The sequence below is a fragment of the Sciurus carolinensis genome, chromosome 17 (genome assembly GCF_902686445.1).
Source record: "Sciurus carolinensis chromosome 17, mSciCar1.2, whole genome shotgun sequence".
NCBI lineage: Eukaryota > Metazoa > Chordata > Mammalia > Rodentia > Sciuridae > Sciurus > Sciurus carolinensis.
The window spans coordinates 21166540-21189724 of NC_062229.1; the positions used below are offsets into that span (position 1 = coordinate 21166540).

The window sequence follows — 23185 nt, forward strand, 5'->3', positions numbered from 1 at the left end:
ACCAACTCTGGGGGGCGTGGCCGAGACTGTAGGAAGGGGCGTGACCCCTAGGCGCCCCGCCCCCGTGGCGCGCTGGCGTCACGCCCCGCCCCCGCCCCTCCGGAACCCGGAAGTGGGAGCGCGCGGGGGAGCGGCGGGCGCGGCGGGGCGGAGCGGCTGGAGAAGCGGCGGGCGGGCTGGCGGGTGTCCGGGCGGAGACCCGGCCCGGGACCGGCGGCGCGCGGCAGCCGAGGCCCAGGTGAGTTCCAGGCGGCTGTGGGTTGGGTGCTCAAGTTCGGAGAGTACACTGAGGGGCAGCCGCCGAGAAAAGGGACGGAGTTGAAGGCTAAGGAGGAACGCGACGGCAGGGGTCGAGGGGGCGGGAACGAGCCTGGGGGTCGTGGAGAGGTTGCGGGGATGGCTGGAAGCGAGACCAAGAAGGAAAAAGTTGATAGGGATGGAGCTGGTGAGGCAGCTTGTGGGCGTGTGGGGGGGTGAGTTGTGGCTTTGAGCAGCTTCTCCGAAGAGGACGTGGCTTAAGTGGTAATTGGGGGGTCGCAGGAAACGGGGCTGGGAGCGGGGGAAGACAAGGAGGCGGAGTTGAGAGGCCCAGACTGGGCGAGGGGGCAAGGCCGGTGGGGGAACAGCTGGGGTGCGGTCGGGGGGAATGGGTACAGGCGGTCCTGGGGGCTTCTCGCGATCCAAGCGTTAGAGGAAGGGTGTCTGAGACTGGCGCCTAGCACCCAGTGGGCGCTCAGTAAATGTGAACCCACTGATGCGGAGGGCTGGCTATTGGGAAGGGAAAAGAAGTGGGGACTGTATGGGAAGAAAAAAGGAGAGAAGCCCCTCAAGAACGCAGGGTAGGTCGAGGGAGGGCCTAGGGAGAAGAGGGGAGAGAAGGAAAGGGCTAGACTAGTACCATGTAGATGTTGGGGTTCAGCCCCTGAAGGTTTGCCCCTCCCCCTGCTTCCCCTCTTGATTCATCCCCTTCCTGACTTCACACCCAGCAGCTGGGTGATCTGGAAGGGAGTCCCAGCACCCTTCTGGGTCTATCTCCCAATCTTGGAAACTACACCACTTGCTTCTTAAGACAGGACTGGCCAGATTCTGGGGTCCCTGAGAGCGAAGAAGCCGCCTTGGGGACCCAAAATGTGTTTCAGACGTGAATATGCTTTTATGCAGGGCTATCGCCACCTCCTCAAAGCTGCGTCCTTGGACTTAAATGGGTAAAAACGACATACAGGATATCTTTCCCCCAGAGGCTGTGCCCTCAGGGTTAGAGGCACAGTAGCCACGCACCTCCCCTTCTTTCCTGGGTGCCCTGTAGGCCAAGGCTCTTTAAGAGAAGGTCTCTCCCTGCCTCTTTGGTTGGTTGGGAGCTGGTGGAGACATTTAGATTGCGGCCTGAGAGTCCCAGGGGCATTTTCTGGTCTTGGAGTCTCCCCAAGGTGTCCAGAAGCAGCTGGAGGTGACCTGGGCAACCGGAAAGTTGTGTCCTGGGCCTTCTCTGTCTGCTCTGGCAAGGGCCTCCAGCTTTGTGGTTCTGATTGGCATTATCTGTGATCTAACAGAAGGGGGTCAAGAGATTTAAGAGATGCATCTGGGTAGTTTGAATATAAAGAAAGCCTTAAATAACCACCCATTCCAGAATGTTCTGGCCTTAAGGGAAAAAGGCTTTCAACCTTGCTTGCCTCAGGATGCACAATTACAGCCCACAGTCTTGCCTCCTGCAGACAGTGACTGTGACTTTCTCTGACCAAGACACCCCAGTGAACAGGGCTGGAATCCCCCCACCCCATGGCCATACCCTTGCCTTCTCCCTGCCCCAGGATGAGCATGGCCCAGTGGGGTCTCCCGGAGGAAGCACTGTTATGGGTCTGCCTCAGGCAAATCTCTTTGCCTGTTTCTTCACCTGCCAAATGAATGGATGGGCCTCCATCAGCATTTTTTCAAAACCCAGCCCCTGTTATTAACTTTGGTGTCTCCTGTCCACACCCTCCCTCAGATTTTATGCAGCCCCCATCTCTCAAACACTCTTGACAGTGATCCTACCTTTGTTCGGCTTCCCACTCTGCTCTTTTATGTCCACAAATGATTTTTTAACTGCTTTTTTCATCTTTTTTTATTGTTTGTTTATGCAGTGCTGGGGGTCAGACCTAGGCCTCATGTATGCTGGATGAACACTCCACATTGAGCTACATCCCAGCCCTTGTCTTTCAAGTAGAAGATCAGTGTGTTTTTGCACAGTGCACCTGTTCCCAGAGTTTGGGACCCAACCATTTAGTTGGAAATCCCTGGGAAGGACCCTCCCTCAAGTCCAACCTGGTGACTATGAATCAGGTGGGGACTTGGGAATCTCCCCTTTCTTTTGTCTGTGGAATCTTGTTTTCTTTCCCTAGTAGGGACTCACTAACTTGCAGCTTCCCTTTGCTCATCTCTCCCAGGTTGTGTGTGTTAGGCCCAGAGTTGGTTGTTCCAAGTACTTGACTGGCACCCAAGGACAGAGTTGAGCCCTCATTTGCTGGAAGAGGGGACACTTAGTGTCCCCCACATAGAAAGAGTGGAGTTCAGATCAGGTGGTCTATATAGTGACAGAGGGGTTACAATCTATCCTGGGAGCAGAATCAGGGATGACCAATGTAAGTTTTGGGATAAGGGGGATTCCAGCAAGTTTCCTCGGAAGAGGTGGCTGGCCCCATGCCAAACTTGGAAAGATGCGTCGGAGTGTTAAACCAAGCGAGGAAGATAGACTTGCATAGGCAGGCTCCTTTGAAGCCCTGCCCTTTTTGAGCACCTGCTGTGACAGATTCTTTTATTGGTCCCTGTACTCTTCTTCTGCCAATTACCAGCAAAAGGGTCTGTGGTCCTATTTTCCTAAAACAGGCCCAGGTAGGTGATGACTTGAGAGATGGCTCTGTGGGCTTTTTTCCTAGAATGTAAAGGATCATAAGTAACCTTCAATTGCTGAAGGCCTAATCTCTAGAGTTGAATTTCTCGACCGTGCCGTCGTTGACCCTTGGGATTGGATCGTTCTTTGCCGCGGGGAGTGCCTGGTGTGCTGTAAGATGAACATGGCCTCCCTGGCCTCCACTTGTTAGATGCCAATGGCATTCACTTTCCCACAGATTGTGACAACTCCAAATCTCTCCAAATGGTCCATGTGTTCCCTGGAGAAACGCAAAATAGCCCCAAGGGGAGAACTGATGCTCTGTACTAAAATCTGTTTCTGTCCAGGGCCCACTGTGGCCTCAGTGGGGTCTTTGGTGTTTGTCCCAGTCTTGCCACACTGCTTCCTGGGGTGGCAGTGGGAGAAGGGGTGGAAGTGGGGTGGTGGCACTAAATTCTGCTGTCCAGTCAATTCTTTATCTGGAGAGAGTAGTTCTGACCAAAAGGAGGAGCTGTCAGGAACAGACGCAGGGGAGATAGGGACGCACCCCCAGGATAGGCAACTAAGGAGGGACTGGCAGGGACAGTGCAGGCCATTGTCTTGCTCTTCTTTGTATCACCACTGACCTAGATTTCTGGAGGCACCGTCCTCATCTGGGAACGAACTGTGACTTTTCTTCCGAGATTAGAGATACTAGGTTTTCTTCTCAAAAGGTACTTTGCAAGTGGCCCCATAGACACAACTTTTGTAAGCCGCCTTATCTCCTCCCGCGTGCCTCCAGACGCCCATCCGTTCCCAGGCATACACTGTTTAATTTTTGTTCTTGTTGCGTGCATCCCTCACGGCCCCATCCTCTGCCCCCTGCCCCACAACCCCTGGCACTGACCATGACATTGCTGCTCCACCTCCTTGAGTCGGGGGAGACAGCCGACTGGTGTCATTCTGACGCTCCCTTCTGGGTGCTGCCCTGGCGCCCCACCCATCAACCCTTTGTGCGTCCAGCATCCCCAGCCCAACTGTGCCAGGCAGCCCCTGCTCGGCCCCGCCATTCAGCCAGCCCAGGCGTGGCCTCCCTGCAGAGCAAGACAGGCCCTTCTCTTCTACCCTCCTCATCGTCCAGCATGCAGAACAAAGGGCCCTGTCTCTACACCAGCCCACCACCACTGGGGGCGGCTCAGAGGAGCCCCGGTCCTTCTCAGGATGCCTTTTGGCTGGGAGAGCCTCTGAGATTAGGCATGTTTAAAAAATGCAGCCGATGAGTTTGGGTTCCACTCATTTCCTAGTCAAGACTTTCTGAGCCCAAGCCTGATGATAAATAAAGTAGTGATTCAGGGGTTCGGCCTGTGGGTTCGTCGGGGTGATGAATAAGCTCTCCTTGTCTGACTCATCTGTGTATATCCCAGCTCTGCCCAAGTTCACGGCTCATGTGTACGAGAGAGGGAGCCCGGCCGTGGGCACTCCGTGCTGGTTGTGGGTACGGCTTTGCCAGGGCTGCCCTAACAGCACCACAGACCACCAGGTGCTTTAGCAGAAACGTATCGTCTTATGGTCCTGAAAGCCACAGGTCTGAGATCAAGGCATTGGCAGGTTGATTGCTTCTGAGGACTGCGACAGTCTGTGCCCGGCCTCTCTTGTTGGCTTCTCCCCGTTTTCATGTCACCTTCCTCTGTGCTTGTCCCTATGGCCCAGCATCCTGAGGACACAGTCGCATGGTGAAGGTCCACCATAGGACCTCATTTTAACTGAGTCATCACTGCAGAGACCCTACATCCCAATAGAGTCAACCTCCTAAAGTACCTGGATCTAGGATTTAAGCCTATGAATATTTGGGGGGACACAATTCCATGATCTTGGGTAAGGGACAAACTTCATTTTTAGATAGTAAAAGGATTTGGGGAAATAGTCACAGCAGATAGAGTACGTTCATCCTGTTTAGTCTCACTCATTTCAACAAACACTTTTAGGGGTGGGCAGGTTGGTTGGCCACGTCAACTTTGGAAGCTCCCTGTTAGGGAATTTTCCAGATCTTATAATCATACACTGGAAGGTGACTGAGAGGCAGGGACCCCGCCCGGGAAGGAGTGGATCTCCAGGGATTTTTGCAAGGGATGGTTGTAGGGCTGAGCTTACAGACTACATATGCCTTGCAGGTGATCCAAATGACATTGACGAATGGCATGGGGTGGGGGTCTCTGTTCTCAGTATTGCCATGGTCGCAGGGAGGGGCATCTGAAGGCAGCTCCATTGATGGGCTAAAATGGCCTCAGGGATCAACTGCTGCCCCAAGTGATTGGACAAAAAAGGCTTCTGGAAGGCCTTAAAATCCTTCAGCAAAAGGGAAGTGTTGAATTGGGAAGCAGACTCAAAGCTGGCCCTCAGGGTCGCTGAGGGGAGCAGAAACAGCCTTCATCTGGGCAGCCCGGAGTAACGCCCACAGAAGTCCCATTAGTAGTCTGGCAAGAACTGTGAAGGTGCCCAGCAGCAGGCGACCTGTGACGGGCCCGAGCCTGGGCTGCAGGCTTATTCTGGAGGAAGAGGGAGACCCGAGAACCTGCCCTGCCAGGCACGAGGTGGGCTGCGCCTTGGAGGGGGTGCCCGGGAAGTCACAGCGGCACATCGCTGCCCAGGGCGTTGACACGGGTCTCCCTGCTTGTTGGGCAGAGCCTCTCCATGAGGCAGCCCCTCCTCCAGCCATTCCAGGGCCCGTGAAGCCAAGGGACCAAGACGTGACCTTCGGGAGTTTGATTCTCAGGGCTGTTTAACTCATGCGGGGCAAGTGCCCTGGGTTCCCTGACCACTGCTTGCAAAGATCACCAGGGTCTCCCGCTGCCACGTAGAGATGCTGTTTATCAGGGACAGGTGCAAGAACCGGAGTGAGAGGACAGCAGGGAACCCGTCCATTCCCCTGGTAGTCTTTCCGGAGTCTGCCTGCTGTTTGGGCAGGAAGAGAAGAGGTGGGGTGGGCAGGGGACAGTTGTCCTGCAGGGGGCAGGATCCTGGGAGCTGGAGCACAAGGCCAGCTTCTTCTCACTCCCTCACTGTAACCGCCCTGCAGCCAAAGCCTGGGGTCAGACCAGGCCAGGGTGTCCATACCTGTGAGCCCCTGAGGAGGAACCCAAGTGTGCAGGTGAGCTTTTTGTTTAAAGCGGGACTTCTGAGCCTAGGCCTTGATGATATTTGGGGGTGGATTGCTTTTCTGCTGGGACCATCCTGTGTGTGGTAAGATGATGAGTACCATCCTAGCCCAGATGGCCAAAACGTCTAGACAGCCCTGTGGTGACAATTAAAAATGCCTCCAGCTGCGCATCCTGGCACACACCAGTTCTCTAGCTGCTCAGGAGACTGAGGCAGGAGGATCACAAGTTCAAGGCCAACCTGGGCCAATTTTGCAAGACCTTCAGCAACTTGGTGAGACCTTATCTCAAAATAAAATATAAAAGGGCTCAGTGATAGAGCAGCCTGGGTTCAGGACCAGAGGGGAAAGCAGAGTGGGGCTCGTGCTGCGTACCAGTCCCATGGGGACTGACCAAGCCTAGATTGTGTACACTGCCCACGTGTGGTTTCGAGCAGCACTTTTTGCGTTGTTGCTCTTCAGGTGGCTTGTCACTTGGGCTGTGATGACAGGGAGCCGTGTGAGTCGAAGACGGGGTCACCAGGGGCCCTCCTCTGCCGGTTCAGACCTGCTTTCCCGGGAGCCTTCTTTCCACATCTTCACTTTCGGGCTCACGGGACACCCAGGAAAGACCCAGAGCCTGGCCACCCTCAGAGCCCTGCAGCTCCGCCTTCCACTGTACCCCGAGCCCACCTGCTCCTCATGGGCCTGGCCCCTGCCTCTGAGCACCTGCAGGAGCCGCTACATGGGACCCCACTTTGACCCAGGCCCCTCATAGTCCATGTGCCACGCAGCCATCAGGTGGTGTCCTAATAATGTCATTCAGGTCCTGGTGCTTCCTGCCTCAGTCCCCTAGGACCATTACCCCATGGACCTGGGTAATGGAGACTCCTTCCCGGTTTCTGGGGCCCTGCGGGAGGCGGCCTTCCCCACCTTGGCCCCGCCCACCCTCCCTCCCTGGCCTTAGCAGCACCGGCCACACTGGGCTCCTTATTCTCAGGCCAGCTCCAGCCAATCCTGCCCCTCACTGCCCTTTCCCCGCCTTTCCGCAGGCTTCAGTGTGTCTGGCAGCTTTGAGTGGCACAGGCCCCTCCTGCCGCCTGCTGTGCTCTGAGCATTCCCTGCCTCTGAGGCAGAATGACCACCCTGCCCTTAGGGCCTCGTGCTCAGCACCCATGACAGGGCCAAGTGGTTCTTTGCTGGGCTGGTGGGGGGGGTGCTGTGTGCTGTAGCATGTTGAGCAGCAGCCCTGGCCCCCCACCAGGCACCAGTGGCAGCCTCACTCTAGGGGTGATAACCAAAAGTGTCTCCTGGGGACAACATGCTGAATTTTCCTTTCCAGCGTGCTCAGTAATATTGGAGGTGCTTTTTGCTTCCTGGTTGGCCTCACGTCCACACTCTTGCTTTCTCTTGCACTCAGCACCAGCCTGGGCTTGGCGGGATGGTAGCAGTCGAAAAACACTGGCAAAGGGCACACGCATCACCTCCCTGGGCATGGCTTCACGGGGGGCATGGAGTGTCTTTTCTGGTGGCGCTGGATGAGTGTCCTGGGGCTGCTGTAACAAGTGCCATTAACCAGGTGTCTTAGAATAGCAGGAATTGATTGTCACCTAGTCCTGGAGGCCAGAAGTCTCAAATCAGGTGTCCGCAGGGCCGTGTTCCCTCTGGAGGCTCCAGGGAGGATCCTGCCGACCTCTTCCAATTGGAGGGGCTCCGCACATACCTTGGCTTGTGACTGGGTCCTCCCAGCTCTGTCTTTACATGTCATCTCTCTGTATGTCTCCTGAGGACCCAGGGCCACCGTAACCCACCACAACCTCATCTTAACTCATGATATCTACAAAGACCCTATTTCCAAATAAGGTCGCATTCCAAGGTTCTGAGTGCGCATGAATTCTGGGGGCACTATCAAGCACCACAACCCTCTCTCTACGACTCTGCCCTCTGACACTGTCAGCGTAGCCAGCAGCTCCCCAGGGAGTTGCAGATCCCTGTCCTGTCCCACCCCCGCGGCCGAGCGGCATCCTGAGACAGGGCCCCCGGCTGCCGTCACGCCTCCCGTTTCCATGACCTCCCCTGTCAGACCTCAGCCTGAGCCTGGCCAACCTTAGGTTGGATTTCTGGAGCCAGCCCCACTTCAGAAATGCCCAGAGAGCTCTTCGCCCCGCCCTCCTGTCACCCGCACCGAGTCGTCCCTCCAAGGGCCAAGGTAGGGGCTTTCTCCTGAGAACCCGCTTCCTGCCAACTCGCCCGAGTGGGCATCTTACATTCAGGTTTGAGGTGGAGAACCCAGGGCCAGGGTAGTTCAGAGAGGTCCTCCAGCCCTGCTGTGCTGCCGGTGACAAACAGTGGGTGTCCGATCACTCAGCACATCCATCTTCCCTAGAGCTCCATTGGATTGTTTCTTCTTGAGAAAAAAAAAAAAAAAAAACGCAGCAGGCTCCAGGAAACGAACACGGAAAGTGGAAACGTGCTGCTCCTGCCCGGCTCCTTGCACGGTTCTGCCGCGTGTTGGCCTTCTCCTTGCAGCTTGAGAATGATTTCATCCCATAAACATGTGGCTTCAAATTATGGCCTTATATAAACGAAGCAGCTCCACTACACTTTCTGGAGGCCCCATCTCGACTTCCCCAGTGAATTCCAACGTGCTCGCCAAAGCGATGGTCAGAATCCTGCTTTTCACACTCGAGCCTCGCCTTTGGTCCACTCTCCCCGGCCCCCAGGGTCTCATTTGTGGTCACCTCCCCTTTCCTCCCGACTCCTCCCCGCAGGAGAAGGAGAAGGTAGGCGCATTTCTCGTCAGAGCACAGATGTGTACCTGCTCTGTTGCGGAGCCTTTTACCTTCCACGCTTCAGGTTTTTAAAAGGAATGTTCGTGTTTATTGTGGTAAAATGCATGTAGCATAAAATGTGCACTAGTGACACCAGCAGATTCACAGCATCGTGCCTCCACACCTCTGCCTAGTTCTAGAACATGGTCATCCCCCGGCAGCAGAGCCCCTTCCCCCAGCAGCTACTCCCCTTCCCCATGCCCAGCCCAGGATGGCCGAGCTCTGCTCTCCGTAGATTTGTCTGTTCTGGACATTTCATGTAAATGACCCGTAGGCTCTGTGGCCTTTCGTGTTGGGCTTCTTTCCCTCAGGGTCGCGTTGGAGGTTCGCGCGCCCTATGATCAGGGATAGCACTTCATTCCTTTTCTGGCTGAGTAGTATTCCACAGGGCGGCTGGACGGCGCTCCCTCTGCCCATCCATCCATTGGTGGCATTTCGTTTTCATTTCTGCCAGACGGTCTGGGCAGGGTTCTTTATAGTCCCTCTGTTTGATTTCCTTGTGGTAACAGGATCAGGGGATTGTTCTCACACAAGTCTGTCACTGACTGATCCTGGCAGCTTGGTGGGGAGTGTTTTGCTTTTTTATGTTTATTTATGTATTTACTTATTTATTTGCAGTACTAGGGTTCGACCCTGGGGTGCTCTATCACTGAGCTATACCGGGGGCCCTTTTTATATTTTATTTTTGAGATAGGATCTTGCTGAGTTGACCAGGCTGACCTCAAACCTGTGATCCTTCTGCCTCAGCCTCCTGAGTAGCTGGGGTCACAGGTGTGGTACATTGTGTCCAGCCAAATTTTGTTTCTTGTTCACATTGTAGGTACTTGGGACAGCAGGTGGTTGGGGTAAGAGGGCAGGTTGACTTTGAAGTATGTGGTGACACATTCAGATTAAGAAAGGACACAGTTTTTCAGGACCTGCTGCCTCCAACACATGGCTACAGCCCATGATTGCCTCTTGGCCAGTCTGTCCCCCACAAGGACCCCAGACCCAGGTTCTGTGGTCCATAGCCTGCTTCCTGTCATTCTGGGCACAGTGGGGGGATTCTCAGATTATAGGTTTCACATCAGATGCCCTCAGGATCTCAAGCCACAGCACGATTAGCTTCCGGGACCCAGGCTCCATTGAGACCTAGTGACCAAAGCCCAAAACAGCCAGAGCCCTTTGAGAAGGCTGCCGTTATGTAAGAACATTCCCTGAAGCTGTGATAAACAAAACAGTGTGGCGTCTCCCAAGCCTCAGCAGCCCCAGGGCTGCCTCATATGAAAATTAACTATTTACTATTTAAGAAACAGGGCTCCAATCGGGAGGGAAGGAGTCTTGAATAACAGGTGTTACAGTAGTTGCTTCACTGCAGGAAGACAATCACTTAGATCCCTTCTTCACCTTCCACACCAGACTGGGTGGAATAGTGCCCACCCCCCAACTCAAACCCACGCCGAAACTCAGAATGTGACCTTGTTTGGAAGTAGTCTGTGCAGATGTGATGAGTTAAAGATCTCAAGATGAGCTCATCCTAAGTCCAGTAAGTGGTGTCTTTACACGAAGAGGAGAGGGCATGGGGAGGCGGAGGCAGAGACTGGAGTGATGTGTGTGCAGGCCAGAGGACACCTGGGACAGCCAGAGCCACCCGAAGCCCAGGGGGCCTGGGACGGATCCTGCCCCAGCCTTGCAGCTTCAGAACAGGGCGGGGAACAGTCTGCTGTTTAAGCCTCCCCGCTAATGGCTCTTCATTGCAGCAGTCACAGGACACTAGTGATATATAGCACAACTCGTAAATGGACCAAGTTAAATAAGAGTAAGTTAAAAAGATTGAATCCAGGGGAAGAGGGTCGCAGGCAGAAGCCTCGTTTAGTGTCTTGTCAGATCTGGGGCAGGATCGGGCAGTGCACGTCGTAAATAGATGGCACACACCCCGCCCACCCGAAAACGGAGCGCAGATGGGTCCAGCTCAGGATTTTTGGCTTTATAATGGCACAGAAGTCACGTGAGTTCCATAGGGACTGAGCCTGCAGAATGAGTCTCCATCTTCCCCAGGCCGGGGCACAGCAGCCCTTCTGCTTCAGTTTGCATTGCACGCCATGAGACGGTCGGTGCTGCATCGTGAAGTGGGCTCAGTTCAGGTGTTGCCCGCTCTGGGTTCGTGCAGGCGCTGTCCCGTGAGTGAGCTGTACTGAAGGCTTTTGCAACTTGGGACAGTTTTACTGAGACATCATAAGTTGAAGAGCACGTCTGTATTTGTATTAAAAATTACCATAAGCAGGGCTGGGGTGTGGCTCAGTGTAAGCACTTGCCCGGCAGGCGTAGAGCCACGGGTTCCAGCCCCAGCTCTGCAAAAAAAACACAAAAACCCGTAGGCAAAAGTGTGGATTCATTTCATACCAAACGACAAAGCATAAAGATTGTTCCTATAGGAAGAACTCTTATAGAGCTAGATTATTAGAAAAAATGACACCATATACCTGAGCAGTTTACGAGTAGAGAACTATAATTGCTTGGTGTGCGTAAATTTCAGAAACCTAACCTGACAAAGTGATGATGAGTGATGAGATACTCTTATGTGCTCACTGATGGCTGCAGATTGAGAAAAATATTAATATCCAGTGCTGTTGAGGATGCTGTGAGACAGTGACTGTCCTGCGCTGCTCTAGGGGGACCTAAGGCTTGGCCAGGCCTGTCCAGAAGTCAGTTTCGCAGAATGGATCAGGGCCACAAGGATGTGTTTTGGCCTATGTTGAGGGGATCGACCCAGCACTATAGGTGAAATGACACACTGCTTTAGTCCTTGTTCTTTTGTTGTAACAAAGTACCTGAGACTGGGTAATTTACGAAGAAAAGAGGTTAATTTGGGTCCCTAGTTCTGGAGGCAGGGAAGTCCAAGATCGGGCAGGGCAAGTAGACACCCACAGAAGAGAGGGAAGAGGCTGAAGGTCTCCCCAGCGTAGCTGCCCATTCCCTCATGAGGCATCGATCCATCTCTGAGGGCTGCACCCCCATGGCCCAAACACCTCCTGACCCTGCTGCAGCCTGGCTCTGTGCCTGTGAGCCTGAGGGTGGAGGTACCCTGTGTGCAGGCATGTGTGTGTCCTGTGTGGCATGCATGTGGGTGTCTCTGAAAGTGCATGTTTGTGCACATGGGCGTGTATGTTCCTGTTTGTACTTGCATGCACAAGTCTGCACGTGTGTGCCCATGTGTGTTCGTGAATGTGGGTGTGTTAATACAAGAGAGCACGTGCATGCACTCGTCTGTATTGGTGCACAAAGTGTAGTCGCATGTCACTTAACAGACACGCATTGAGAAAGTCGCGTTGCAAGCATGGCGGAGCACACTTACACAAACTCAGCTTCAGCGTCACGAGGCAGTGACATCTATTTTTTTCCCATCACGACTGATCACCAGGTTAGTGTTTGTTGTCAGGAAAGCAAAAGCATAAACGCACTGCTGGTGGCTCAGTGGTTGCTTTCCTTCGTGACCGCTCAAGGTGTCCCTGCTCATCGAGCAGGGCTTCCCTGGGTCTGATGCTGCTCCACCCTCAGGCCTCCGACTGGGGCCCCGAAGGAAACTCTGCACCTGGACGGGCTCTGTTCATGTGGTGAACTCCAATTGGAGCTGCGACTCGGGGTCTCCTCAGAAGTATCACCCATGGAAGGAGTGACACTGGGGCTCTCCAGAAAGCCCCAGAGAGGCCAGCCAATTTTTAACACTGGTGGATACATGTTGTCTCTCAGGTTCAGAGTCTCGGTGCACAGATGGCCGGCTCCATTGCTCTGGGCCCTAGTGAGGCAGAACCCCAAGGCGAAGGGTGTGGAGGAGGAAGGCAGCTCTGGATGCGGCACCAGGAAGCAGAGGGTGGCAGCGTAGTCTTAAGGGGCCACCATTGCATCTGCAGTCAGCCGTCGACTGAAACATCCCCGCATGGCGAATGACTGTAGCTTTGGGTGTGCGTGTGTGTGCGTGTACACACGTGTGTTTGCATGTCTGTTTAAGGTGTCTAACTATGATTGTATCTCTGGGTTTCTCAACTGACTTGGAAGTGCATAAGTCACTGTCCACCTTCCGTGACCCTGTGGCACTACATGGGAACATCCTGTGATGGCTCTTAAGATGTCCTGGGACTGCCGGGAGAACAGGGCTCCGTTGCACCTCTGAACCCCCGATGCACCCACAGATTTCCGGCTGTTTCCTTGCTATGGTGCCCAGAGAACTCAGTCCCTGGGCCCAAGGGGGGAACATTTGGAAAATAGTAGTTCCTGGGGAAGTGGGTCCTTTCGTGATCCTCGTCATTTTGAAAGCAGTTTCATGAAGGTGTGATCATTACCCAATAAACCACAGCTCCTGAGAGCAGCTGGCCACGGTGCAGCATGTGTGAGGACCACGGTCCCCTGCACACCCCAACTGTGACACCTCCTTCACCCACGAAGTCCCCCTGACTCTTCGTCATCCCTCCCCACCCCCAAGCACCACCAAGCAGCTGTTGTCTCTGGATTCATTTTAATTTTGTAGAATTGTATATACATGGAATTTTACAGCCCAGACTCTTACATTTGATTGAGGTGAAATCACATAACAAAATTCACCTCCCTTCACAGCCCAGCAGCATTAATAAGCTCATAGCATTGCAGAGCCACCAACTCTATGTAGTTCCAGAGCACCTGTATTACCCCAGGAGACCCTGTCCCCATTAGCCGTCACTCCCTACTCCCCTCCCCATCCCCTGGCAACTACTAGTCTTTTCCTGATTCCATGAATTTGCCTGTTCCGGGCATTTTGAACCAGTGGGATCACACACTGTGGTCCTTCCTGTCTGGCTTCGCTCTCAGCATTGTGTTTTCAAGGTTCATCCATGTTGTATGTAGCCTGCACCAGTGCTTCATCCCTTTTCATGACTGAATAATATTCTCATGCATGGACAGACCACGCCTTGCTCATCCATTCACCTAGTCATGAACAGCTAGTAGTTTCCATCTTTCAGGTGTTGTGAATTGTGCTAGAGGACATTCACACGTGAGGATTTGTCTGTTTTCAATTCTTTGGATCAAGACCTAGGAGCAGAATTGGTGGGTACATCCGTGCTGGGTTTTGTTCCGACTTCTTCACCCTTCTGTTTGTTCTGTACCACCAGCTATCCCTCCTCATCATGGTGCCCTGCTGCCGCACGGCCCATCTGTCCCGTCACTGGCTGATGGACATTGCACTCGTTTCCAGTCTGGGGCTCTGGAAGGTGTGAGTGTGCATGCCGTTCTCTGTTTGGGTGTCCACCTTGTTTCTCTAACTCAGTCCTGGGGCGGAGTTGCTGTGTCACATGCTAGGTGTGTGTTTAGCACTTAGAAATCTCCAAAGTGGATTCCAAAGCGGATGAGCTGCCTCGTTTCACGCTGTTCTCTCCGAGGGTTGACGGGACTCTCCGAGTCGAGAGGCAGCAATGCTCGTGCCCGTCCACCTGCGTCCTCGTGAAAGAGTGGCCGCTGGGAGGTGCTCACACGTGCAGGAAGAAGCACCCCCTCAGGTGATCTGCCAGCTGGAGAAGTGATTAGAAATCCAGTGCCAGGGCAGAGGGACAGTCGTAGACCTTAGGATCCCTCTGCCTGTGGTGGAGTGCGGGACACTGTCACGGCTGTGTCCCGGTGTGAGAGCGTCACGTGCACTCACATATCAGGTAAGGAATTGGGACGTACAGCTGAAAGTACAGTTGCCATTTGGTGTCTGCAGAAGGCTGGCTTTTGGTCCCACGATGCTGAAGCCCTCTGTGAAATGGTGCAGTCCCGCGTAGAACCGCACATCCTCCTGTAGACTGAGTCACCCCTGGGTAGCTTACACCTGATACCGTGTGAATGTTGTGGAAATCACTGTTGTCCTGTATTGTTCAGGGAACAATGACAAGAATTAAAAAGCCCATACGTGTTCAGTACATTTTTCTCCCCCAGCTATTTTCAGTCCCTTATTGATTGAATCTATAGATGTGGAACCTGAAGATACTGAGGACCAGTTTACGTATCTTGATCCAGAATTTGTTTTTTTTTTTTTTTTTCAGTGCTGGGTATGGAATCAAGAGCCCTGTGTATGCCAGGCATCCACATATCGAAATATATGTATCATGTATCTGTTAACCTTAGGGAAGGACACTATAGTTATTTAATATTTCTAAATTTTCAAAATAAATACCCTCCACCCTTATCGACTGCAGCTTCCCATCCCCGTGTGGACTACTGCCATCACTGTGTGATCCGTGGCCCCTGGCCTTGCCCCTCCTCCACCCCGACACTTCTGCAGGACTCTGTGGTGGCCCTGCCCCACAGGCCCGGGTGCTGAGTCATGCTTCTGCTGGGGCAGAAGTTGGCAGACCTTCTCTGTAAAGGATCGCATAGCAAGTATTGCAGACTTTTTGCGCCTTAAAGTCTCTGCTGTGCCTACCCCACCTTGCCAGGGTGGCTCCATCAGTCACAGACAGTGTGTAGATGAATGGCCAGGCTGCCTTCCAATAAAACTTTATTTATAAAGTTAAGTAGTGGGCCAGCTGCACCTCCACCCCCCACTTCAGAATGTACCCTCTTCCTCCCCTGTCCTCTTGGAGAAGGTACACCCACTGGGCCCCGAGAGGTCCTGTGTCATTCCTGTGGGGCTCAGTGTGCCCAGGCGTTTGTTGGCATACCAGCCTCTCCTGCTGGCTTTGAGCCAGAGTCTGATTTGTCCTCCCATCCTCAGCCATCTCTGTTGGCACACTCATGACACACATGTGCCTTTTGCTCCAGGATGCCAGATGGGCTATCACCAGTATCGGCTGCATTTTCTTTTTCCAGCAACTTACAAAAGCAAATGTGATTTTTTAAAATAAACTTTTATAGAGTTGGGGTGCAACTCAGTTATAGAGCACTTTCTTAGCATGTGTGAGGCTCTGAGTTCTGTCCCCAACACCACAGAAGAGGAGAGTGGGAACTTTCTCTATTGGAATAATTTGAGATTTATAGAAAAGTCGCAAAAATAATATAGAAGGTTCCTGTCTGAATCTATTTTCTGTTGCTGTAACAAAGTACTGGAAGCTAAGTACTTCATAAAGAAAAGAGGTTGCTTACTGTAATTCTCAGTTTTGGCAGCTCAAAGTCCAAAATTAGCCCTTTGGGACCTTGGGTGAGAACCTTGCGGCGAATGGCATCCTGGGAGCACATGCCTCAGGGATCACCTGCAGGAAAGCAGCTTTTTGTGAAACCACCCTCTCTCGGGGGACTAACCAGGGCCTCATAAGAGTGCTGCTAAGCCCCTCCCTGTGACCTGATCATCTTCCGCAAGGCCCTCCTGTTAAAGGTCCACCCCTCTGTATTCCCCTGGGATCCAGGCTGCTGACACAGGAGCCTTTGGAGGACACACCCAGAGGGATCCAGACTGCAGCAGTTCCCGGGACTCCTCCCTCGGCTCCCCCACGTGTGAGCGCTGTCCTTAGTACGGTTCTCATGACGGCGGTACAGACCCGTGGGCAGCCTCCTAGAACCTCTCACGTGTCATCAGTCCGTCCGTTTGTGTCTCCTTTCTGGTTGGGGATCCCTTTAAGGCACCCCACTGCACTCAGAATCTGGAGGCCCTTTCTCGTTGCTCTGGACCTCGACAGCCTTGGGGAGGACTGGCCAGTTGTCCTGCAGGGCAGCCCCTGGCTGGGCCTGTCTGACGTTCCTCTCCCCAGTAGACTGGAGTTGTGGTTCTGGAAGCAAATGCTTTCTGAGCTGGTTGCTCAAGCCCCTTCTTAGCGGCTTGCCCTGACCTCACCTTCCTTGGTTGGGTTTCGGGGACCCCAGTTTCCAAACAGGTTCAGCCTTGCTCTTTCCCAACACTCTGGCCCGGTGTTGTGGTGACGTTGCCAGGCCTGTGGGGCCAAGTCTTTATCCACCTGGGCAGCTGCTGGGGGAGGTTTTATTAGAGAGCAGAGGCCAGGAAGGATGTGGGCAGCAAAGGCTTAGCTGAGAGATGGTCATGGCCTTTGGACTGTGGGATCGGGAGACTCACCTTGGGGCAGAGTGGAACCAGATGGGGCAAATTCAGACGATTTGGTCTTGGAGTTGTCTGTTGACGTCACTCACAAGAGCCACATGAGTCAGGTGGAGGGGCTGAGGGTGTGGACAGTGGTAGAGCTTTTACCTCGCATGCCCGCGGCCCTGGGTTCCGTCTCCAGCACTGAAAAAGGAAAAAAAGACGCTTCTACTCCCACCCAGGGGGGCATAGCTGGTCACTCCTGGCCCGGGTTGGGGTAGGGGATTCTGGCCACCGGGCTGGTGAGCGTCCCACATCCCTCTTCCCACATCCCTCTTCCCACCGCTTTGACCGTGCCTGACCTTGACCTCCCTTTCAGCTCCAGGACGCACTCGCCCCAGCCCGGGAGGCATGCTGAAGCCAGGCGGCCGGCAGGATGAGTGTGCACGAGGCGGGCAGCTCCGGCCGCCGGGAGCAGGCAGCCTACCACCTGCACATCTACCCACGGCTGTCCACCACCGAGAGCCAGGCCTCGTGCCGTGTGACCGCCACCAAGGACAGCACCACGTCCGACGTCATCAGGGACGCCATTGCCAGCCTGCAGCTGGACGGCACCAAGTGCTACGTGCTGGTGGAGGTCAAGGAGTCGGGCGGGGAGGAGTGGGTGCTGGACGCCAACGACTCCCCGGTGCACCGCGTGCTGCTGTGGCCCCGGCGGGCGCAGGACGAGCACCCGCAGGAGGATGGCTACTACTTCCTGCTGCAGGAGCGCAATGCGGACGGGACCATCAAGTACGTGCACATGCAGCTGGTGGCCCAGGCCACCGCCGCCCGGCGCCTGGTGGAGCGTGGCCTCTTGCCGCGACAGCAAGCGGACTTTGATGACCTGTGCAACCTCCCTGAGCTGACCGAGGACAACCTCTTGAAGAACCTCAAGCACCGCTTCTTGCAGCAGAAGATCTACACGTACGCGGGGAGCATCCTGGTGGCCATCAACCCCTTCAAGTTCCTCCCGATCTACAACCCCAAGTACGTGAAGATGTACGAGAACCAGCAGCTGGGCAAGCTGGAGCCCCACGTCTTCGCGCTGGCCGACGTGGCCTACTACGCCATGCTGAGGAAGCGCGTCAACCAGTGCATCGTGATCTCGGGTGAGAGTGGCTCCGGCAAGACCCAGAGCACCAACTTCCTGATCCACTGCCTTACTGCCCTCAGCCAGAAGGGCTACGCCAGCGGCGTGGAGAGGACCATCCTGGGGGCCGGCCCCGTGCTGGAGGTGAGCCTGGGGGCCGGTGGCAGGAGGGGACCCTCACCTTTTAAATGTGGGTTTGGGGTGGGGTGGGGATTAGTGGTGGAGCACTGACCTAGCATACCCGAGGCCCTGAGTTCACCTCCAGCACTGCAAAAAGCAGGTCCATCATCACTCAGGTGGGACGAGGCCGGCCGAGTCAGGAGGCAGTGTGTTACTTAGCATTTCCACGCGGTGGGAGCTGCACATCACGCAGGGCCACCTGGGGAAGCACCAGGGTTGGTTCCAGTTTTTGTGGAAGGAGCTGGTGAGGCAGGAGAAGCAGGCTGAAGATCGGCTCCTGATCATTGCAGGCTCTGGGCACAGGGGCTGCTCCTAGTGGTCTTGTGATTGGGGCAGGGAGGGGTAGAGCTGACCTGCTTTGGGCTCGGGGGAGCAGTGGTTAGCACACAGGAGTTGGTTTGCAGGCGAGTCCTCAACCGACTCTTGGATTCGGCCAGCCCTGGGAGTGCTGAAATCGGGACCCAGAGGGTGGCCAGCCGGCCCAGATCCTGGAGAGCACAGGCCAGCGTGCTCACGTAGAACACGTACGGGGCACTTCTGGAGGGCTGCAGGGTGACAGGAGCCAGCGAGGCACACAGCAGCTCCAGTGGGTAGAGGGTGTTGTGTGTTGCCACAGGGCGGTCAGGAGGGGGTCCTCTGACAGCCTTCTCTACAGGGCTAGCCCTAGCCCCCCACACCCTCTGTCCTCTGTGCAGTGTCACTTTTGTCCAAACCCCAGAGGAGCCGTGCGTACATCACTGTGGTTGAGCCTTCTGGTCACTGGTGGATGCTGGGTGGCAGAAATGACCACACAGTGACCCCCTCAATGCAGCCATGTGACTCCAGACAGCGCAGCCACCATCACCTGGTCAGGGGTGGCATGTGGGCTCAGGGGGTCTGCAACCCTGAATTTGGGGTCCTGGATTCTACTTTTTCTTCAATAGCTATTTTTAGATTCCAGAAATAGAGGGCAGATAACAGCGTCCCCATGGGCCTTCCCCCAGCTTCCCCTGTTATTTGTGTCTTTAAGTGGTGTGTCTGTGGCCATCGATGTCAGCCATTGTCCATGTATTTATTGGTGTCAACCGAAGTCCCAGGTTCACGCTGGAGTTCATTCTGGCTGTTGTTCCTGTGCGTGTGGACAAATGCATCCAGCCATGTGGCCACCATTGTGTGATTCAGCACACAGGGTAGAGGGCGGGGTGCAGAGCCCACGCAAGGACCTTCACTGCCCTGCAGACCCGCTGGGCTCTGCCTGATCGTCCCTCCTCGGCACCCACTGATCACTGTCCCCGCGGTGTTGCCTCTTCCAGAACGTCACAGAGTCGGAGTCACAGTGTGTAGCCTTTTCAGACTGGCTTCTTTCACTTACTACTGTGTACTTGTGGCAAGAGAATTCTTTTTTCTTTTCTTTTCTTTTTTTCTCTTCTTTCTTTCTTTCCCTCCCTCCCTCCCTCCCTCCCTTCCTTCCTTCCTCTCTCTTTCTCTCTCTCTCTTTCTTTTTCTTTCTTTTTTGTTGGGGAATTAACCCAGGGGTGCTCTGCCACTGAGGTACATCCCAGCCTGTTTTTTATTTAGATAGAGGGTCTCCCTAAGTTGCTTAGGGTCTCGTTAAGTTGCTGAGGGCTGGTCTCCAACGTGTGAGCCTCCTGCCTCAGCCTCCTGAGTTACTGGGATCACAGCTGTGTGCCACCATGCCCAGCGAGAACTTATTGCTGAGAATTTCATTATAGTATCTGCAGGTTCCACATCCATGGATTCAACCAACTGTGAATCAGAAATGTTTGGGGGAAAGAATTGATCTGTATCCTTGTCATGGTTCCCTGAACAATACAGCATAATATCGTGCATGCTTTGTCAGGTGTCGTAAGTTATCTAGAGAGGACTCGACATCTGCAGGAGGGTATTATCAGTTCTGTGCAAATAGGATGCCATCTTACAGAGGGGTCTGGAGCGCCTGTGGTTTCGGTGTCCTTGGGGGAGTCCTGGGCCAGTCCCTTGGACAGCAGGGAACAGCTGCTCATGGACATGTCATTGTTGGTCAATCACTGGATCTGGAAACTGCTTTCTCCCTGGAGGGAGAGGGCGGGGGACAGTCCTGTCCTCCCTGGAGCACTGGCCTCTTGCCCCTCCCCCAAGCCGTATCTAGCCTGCGCTGCAAGAAGACGTCTCAGTTCCTCTTCCTCGCTGAAACCATTGCATGGAACTAGCTGGGGTCATACGACTTAGCTCCCTGCCAGGACGTGTAGCCTGTTTCTGTTTCCGCCTGTGCGAGTACTCTGAAGCCTCAGGGTTGTGTTCTGCAGAAATGTTTTTTTTAGTGGCCAGTGGGCCTTTATTTATTTATTTATTTATTTATTTTTACGTGGCACTGAGGAGCCAACCCAGTGCCTCACACATGCCAGGCAAGTGCTGCACCACTGAGCCACAACCCAGCCCTGCAGAAACTTCTTAAAAGCGGGTACCGTGTTCTACTGCATCGTTGATGTGCTCTGCCCTGAACTGTTGTCTGCCAGCCAGACCGTCCACTGCCCACAGGTGCCGTGGTCTCCCGCCTGGGGTTTCACTTGGCGACGCCTCAGTTACCAGCAGTCAGCCACGACCTGAAGATCTTATGTAGAAAAAAAACTCAAGTGGACAGTTGGTGTGTTTTGGTGGCAGTCTTCTGAGTGGCGTGGCAGTCTCCTGCAGGGCCCCGTACGTGCACTCACGTCCCCTTGTCCTGCGTGTCCCGCCGTGTGCCCCCCGTTGGTCATCTGGTGGCCACATCATGGCGCTTGTGTTCAGGGAACCGTCTTTTTACTTAATAACAGCTCCGAAGCACAAGGGCAGCCCTGCAGGCGGCTCAGGGTGCCAGAGAGCTGCAGAGCTGGCTCTGAGACTGCGGAAGTACCGTAAGATAGCTTGAGGAGATAGCACGTTCACGTGGTTGCCAGGGTGTGTCGTTGCCATCGTTCTAGTTTATCGTTGTCGATTTCCGACTGTGCCTCATTCATAAATTAAACTTAACCTTCGTTACGCGTGTATGGGGGAAACCCCAGGGTCTCGGTTTGGTACTGTCTGGGTCTCCCACAGGCAGTGGGGCCTGCTGCTTGCAGCCAGTGCGAGGCTGCAGTCCAGCCTCGGCCTCGAGGGGGCCCAGGTCCTCACCAAGGTCCCCTCGTGGAGCTGTCACTCCAGTGTGCAGGCAGGTGGCAGACAGCCTCACGTGGCAGCCTGCCGTCGAGAACAGCAGACAGCCCAGGCACGGGGGCCGGGAGACAAGCAGGCCGCACCTGCGCTGGGCGTGGAGGGAGTCGGCGTGAGCCTCGTGGCCGTCCAGGCAGGAGGCACAGGCAGAACAGAGCCGGGAGGCCGGTCCATGTGCTTCAGGAGGAAACTGGAACCGGATGAGTGAGGGGCAGAGTGGGAGGCGAGGGACAAGCAGGGCCTCATGAGCCACGGGAAGGACGCTGATGACATGGGTTCTGAATAGAGGCGGGACACGGCCTGCTCGTGGATCCCGAGACACTCCGACTTCATCCCAGTTCTGGAACTCGGTGGAGGCCCCTGGTGGCTCCACCATCCTCCCTGCAGATAGACGGAGGGCACGAGGGTGGACCGGGCCGGTCCAGGGCGTCCGTGCCTGGCAGCCACGTCCAGGATGAAATAGGACGTTAGAGGTCAAGCCGTGCATGAGAGGCGGGCTCAGCAGTGACCTACGAGGGTTCTGCCAGGTGGGGCGTTTACTGTCATGGAGCCCACAAGCAGGAACACCTGAGCCCTGCTACGGTGACAGAACATGGTGACAGAACACTGAAAAGAGGAAAACTGTTTTGGCTGAGTCTCAGGGGTCTCGTCCAAGCCGCTGGCTCCATTTTTCTGGGCGGAGCATCATGGCGGTCACACTGCTGGCCTCAGTGCCTTCCTCTAGGGCCGCCTCCTGCAGTTCCGTCTGCTGAGAGTCCCTCGGTGGATTGATCCACTGGTGAAGCCAAGGCCCTGTGATCTGACCACTTCCCAGAAGCACCACCTTGAACACGGCCGCACTGAGCCCAAGCCCTCAACACGTGAGGCGACCTGCCCAGCCCCCAGGGTCTCAGCAGGACATGGACGGGGCAGTGGACACCTGGGTCTGAGTTCAGGGTCCACGTTCTCCCTGGCACCCTGCTGTCTCTGCAGCAGTTTCCCTCTCTGTTGAGGACCATGCCGGACATGGCCAAGTTTCCTATGGCTGCCATGACATAAAACCTCAGACCAGGGGGCTGCAGATCAGAACGAGTTCTCTTGTGGTTCTGGAGGCCACAGGTGCAGAATCAAGGTGTCTGCAGGGCCACACTCCCTCCGAAGTCCATAGGTAGAATCACCCCACACTCCAGCTTCTGGGGGCTCCAGGGCTCCTTGGCTTGTGACTGCGTTGCTCTAGCCTTTGCCTCTGTTGGCAGGAATATTCTGGTGTCTGTCTGCACCTGTCCTTCAGTCAGGATGCCACTCTTTGGGTTTAGGACCCATCTTAACCCAGTATCACCTCATCCTAACCAGTTGCATCTGCAGGGACCTTCACTGTGCTTTGAGTGTACCCTCCAGAGTTTCCTGAGCTTGGCCCCCAGTATGCCAGGAGTGTTGAGGTGGTAGGACCCTTAAAAGTGGGGCCTAGCCAGGCACCATGGTACTTGCAGTGGCTCAGGAGGCTGAAGCAGGAGGCTTACAAGTTCAAGTCAGCCTCAGCAACTTAGCAAGACCCTGTCTCAAAATTAAAATAAAAAGGGCTGGGGATGTGGCTCAGTGGTTAAGCAGCCCTGGGTTCAACCCTCTGATACCCCCCCCAAAAAAAAGGGGGCTATGGGGCCTAGGGCAAGGTAACTGGGTCCTGGGATGCTGTCTGTGGAGGGATTCTTGCTGGCTTCTAGAAGTGAGTTCTCCTGAGAGTGAGTTGTCATAGGGTGAGGCCACCCCCACATTCTTGGCCCCTCTGCATGCAGCTTTTGGGGTTCAGCTTACCTGAAGTAGAGCAGCATAAAAAGAGGAAAGGCTTGGTTTGGCTCAGTTTTGGAGGCTTCAAGCCCTGATGAATTAGTCTGTTGGTTTAGGGCCTGTGGTAAGGCAGTAAGGACATCATGGCAGAGGAAATTGCTCACCTCGTGATGGC

At 54.7% G+C, this 23185-nt stretch overlaps 1 protein-coding gene across 17 annotated transcripts in view; it reads left to right on the forward strand.

Annotated features, from left to right (window-relative positions):
* Positions 1–170: 170 nt before the first annotated feature.
* Positions 171–23185, forward strand: part of Myo9b (myosin IXB) — a 90925-nt gene continuing 67910 nt past the window's right edge. For all 17 annotated transcript variants that reach the window (XM_047530507.1, XM_047530510.1, XM_047530508.1 and 14 more), the window contains exons 1-2: positions 171–238; positions 17146–18042. In XM_047530507.1, the coding sequence (XP_047386463.1) occupies positions 17203–18042 (840 nt within the window). In that variant the 5' untranslated portion in view covers positions 171–238; positions 17146–17202. The remainder of the gene's footprint in view (positions 239–17145; positions 18043–23185) is intronic.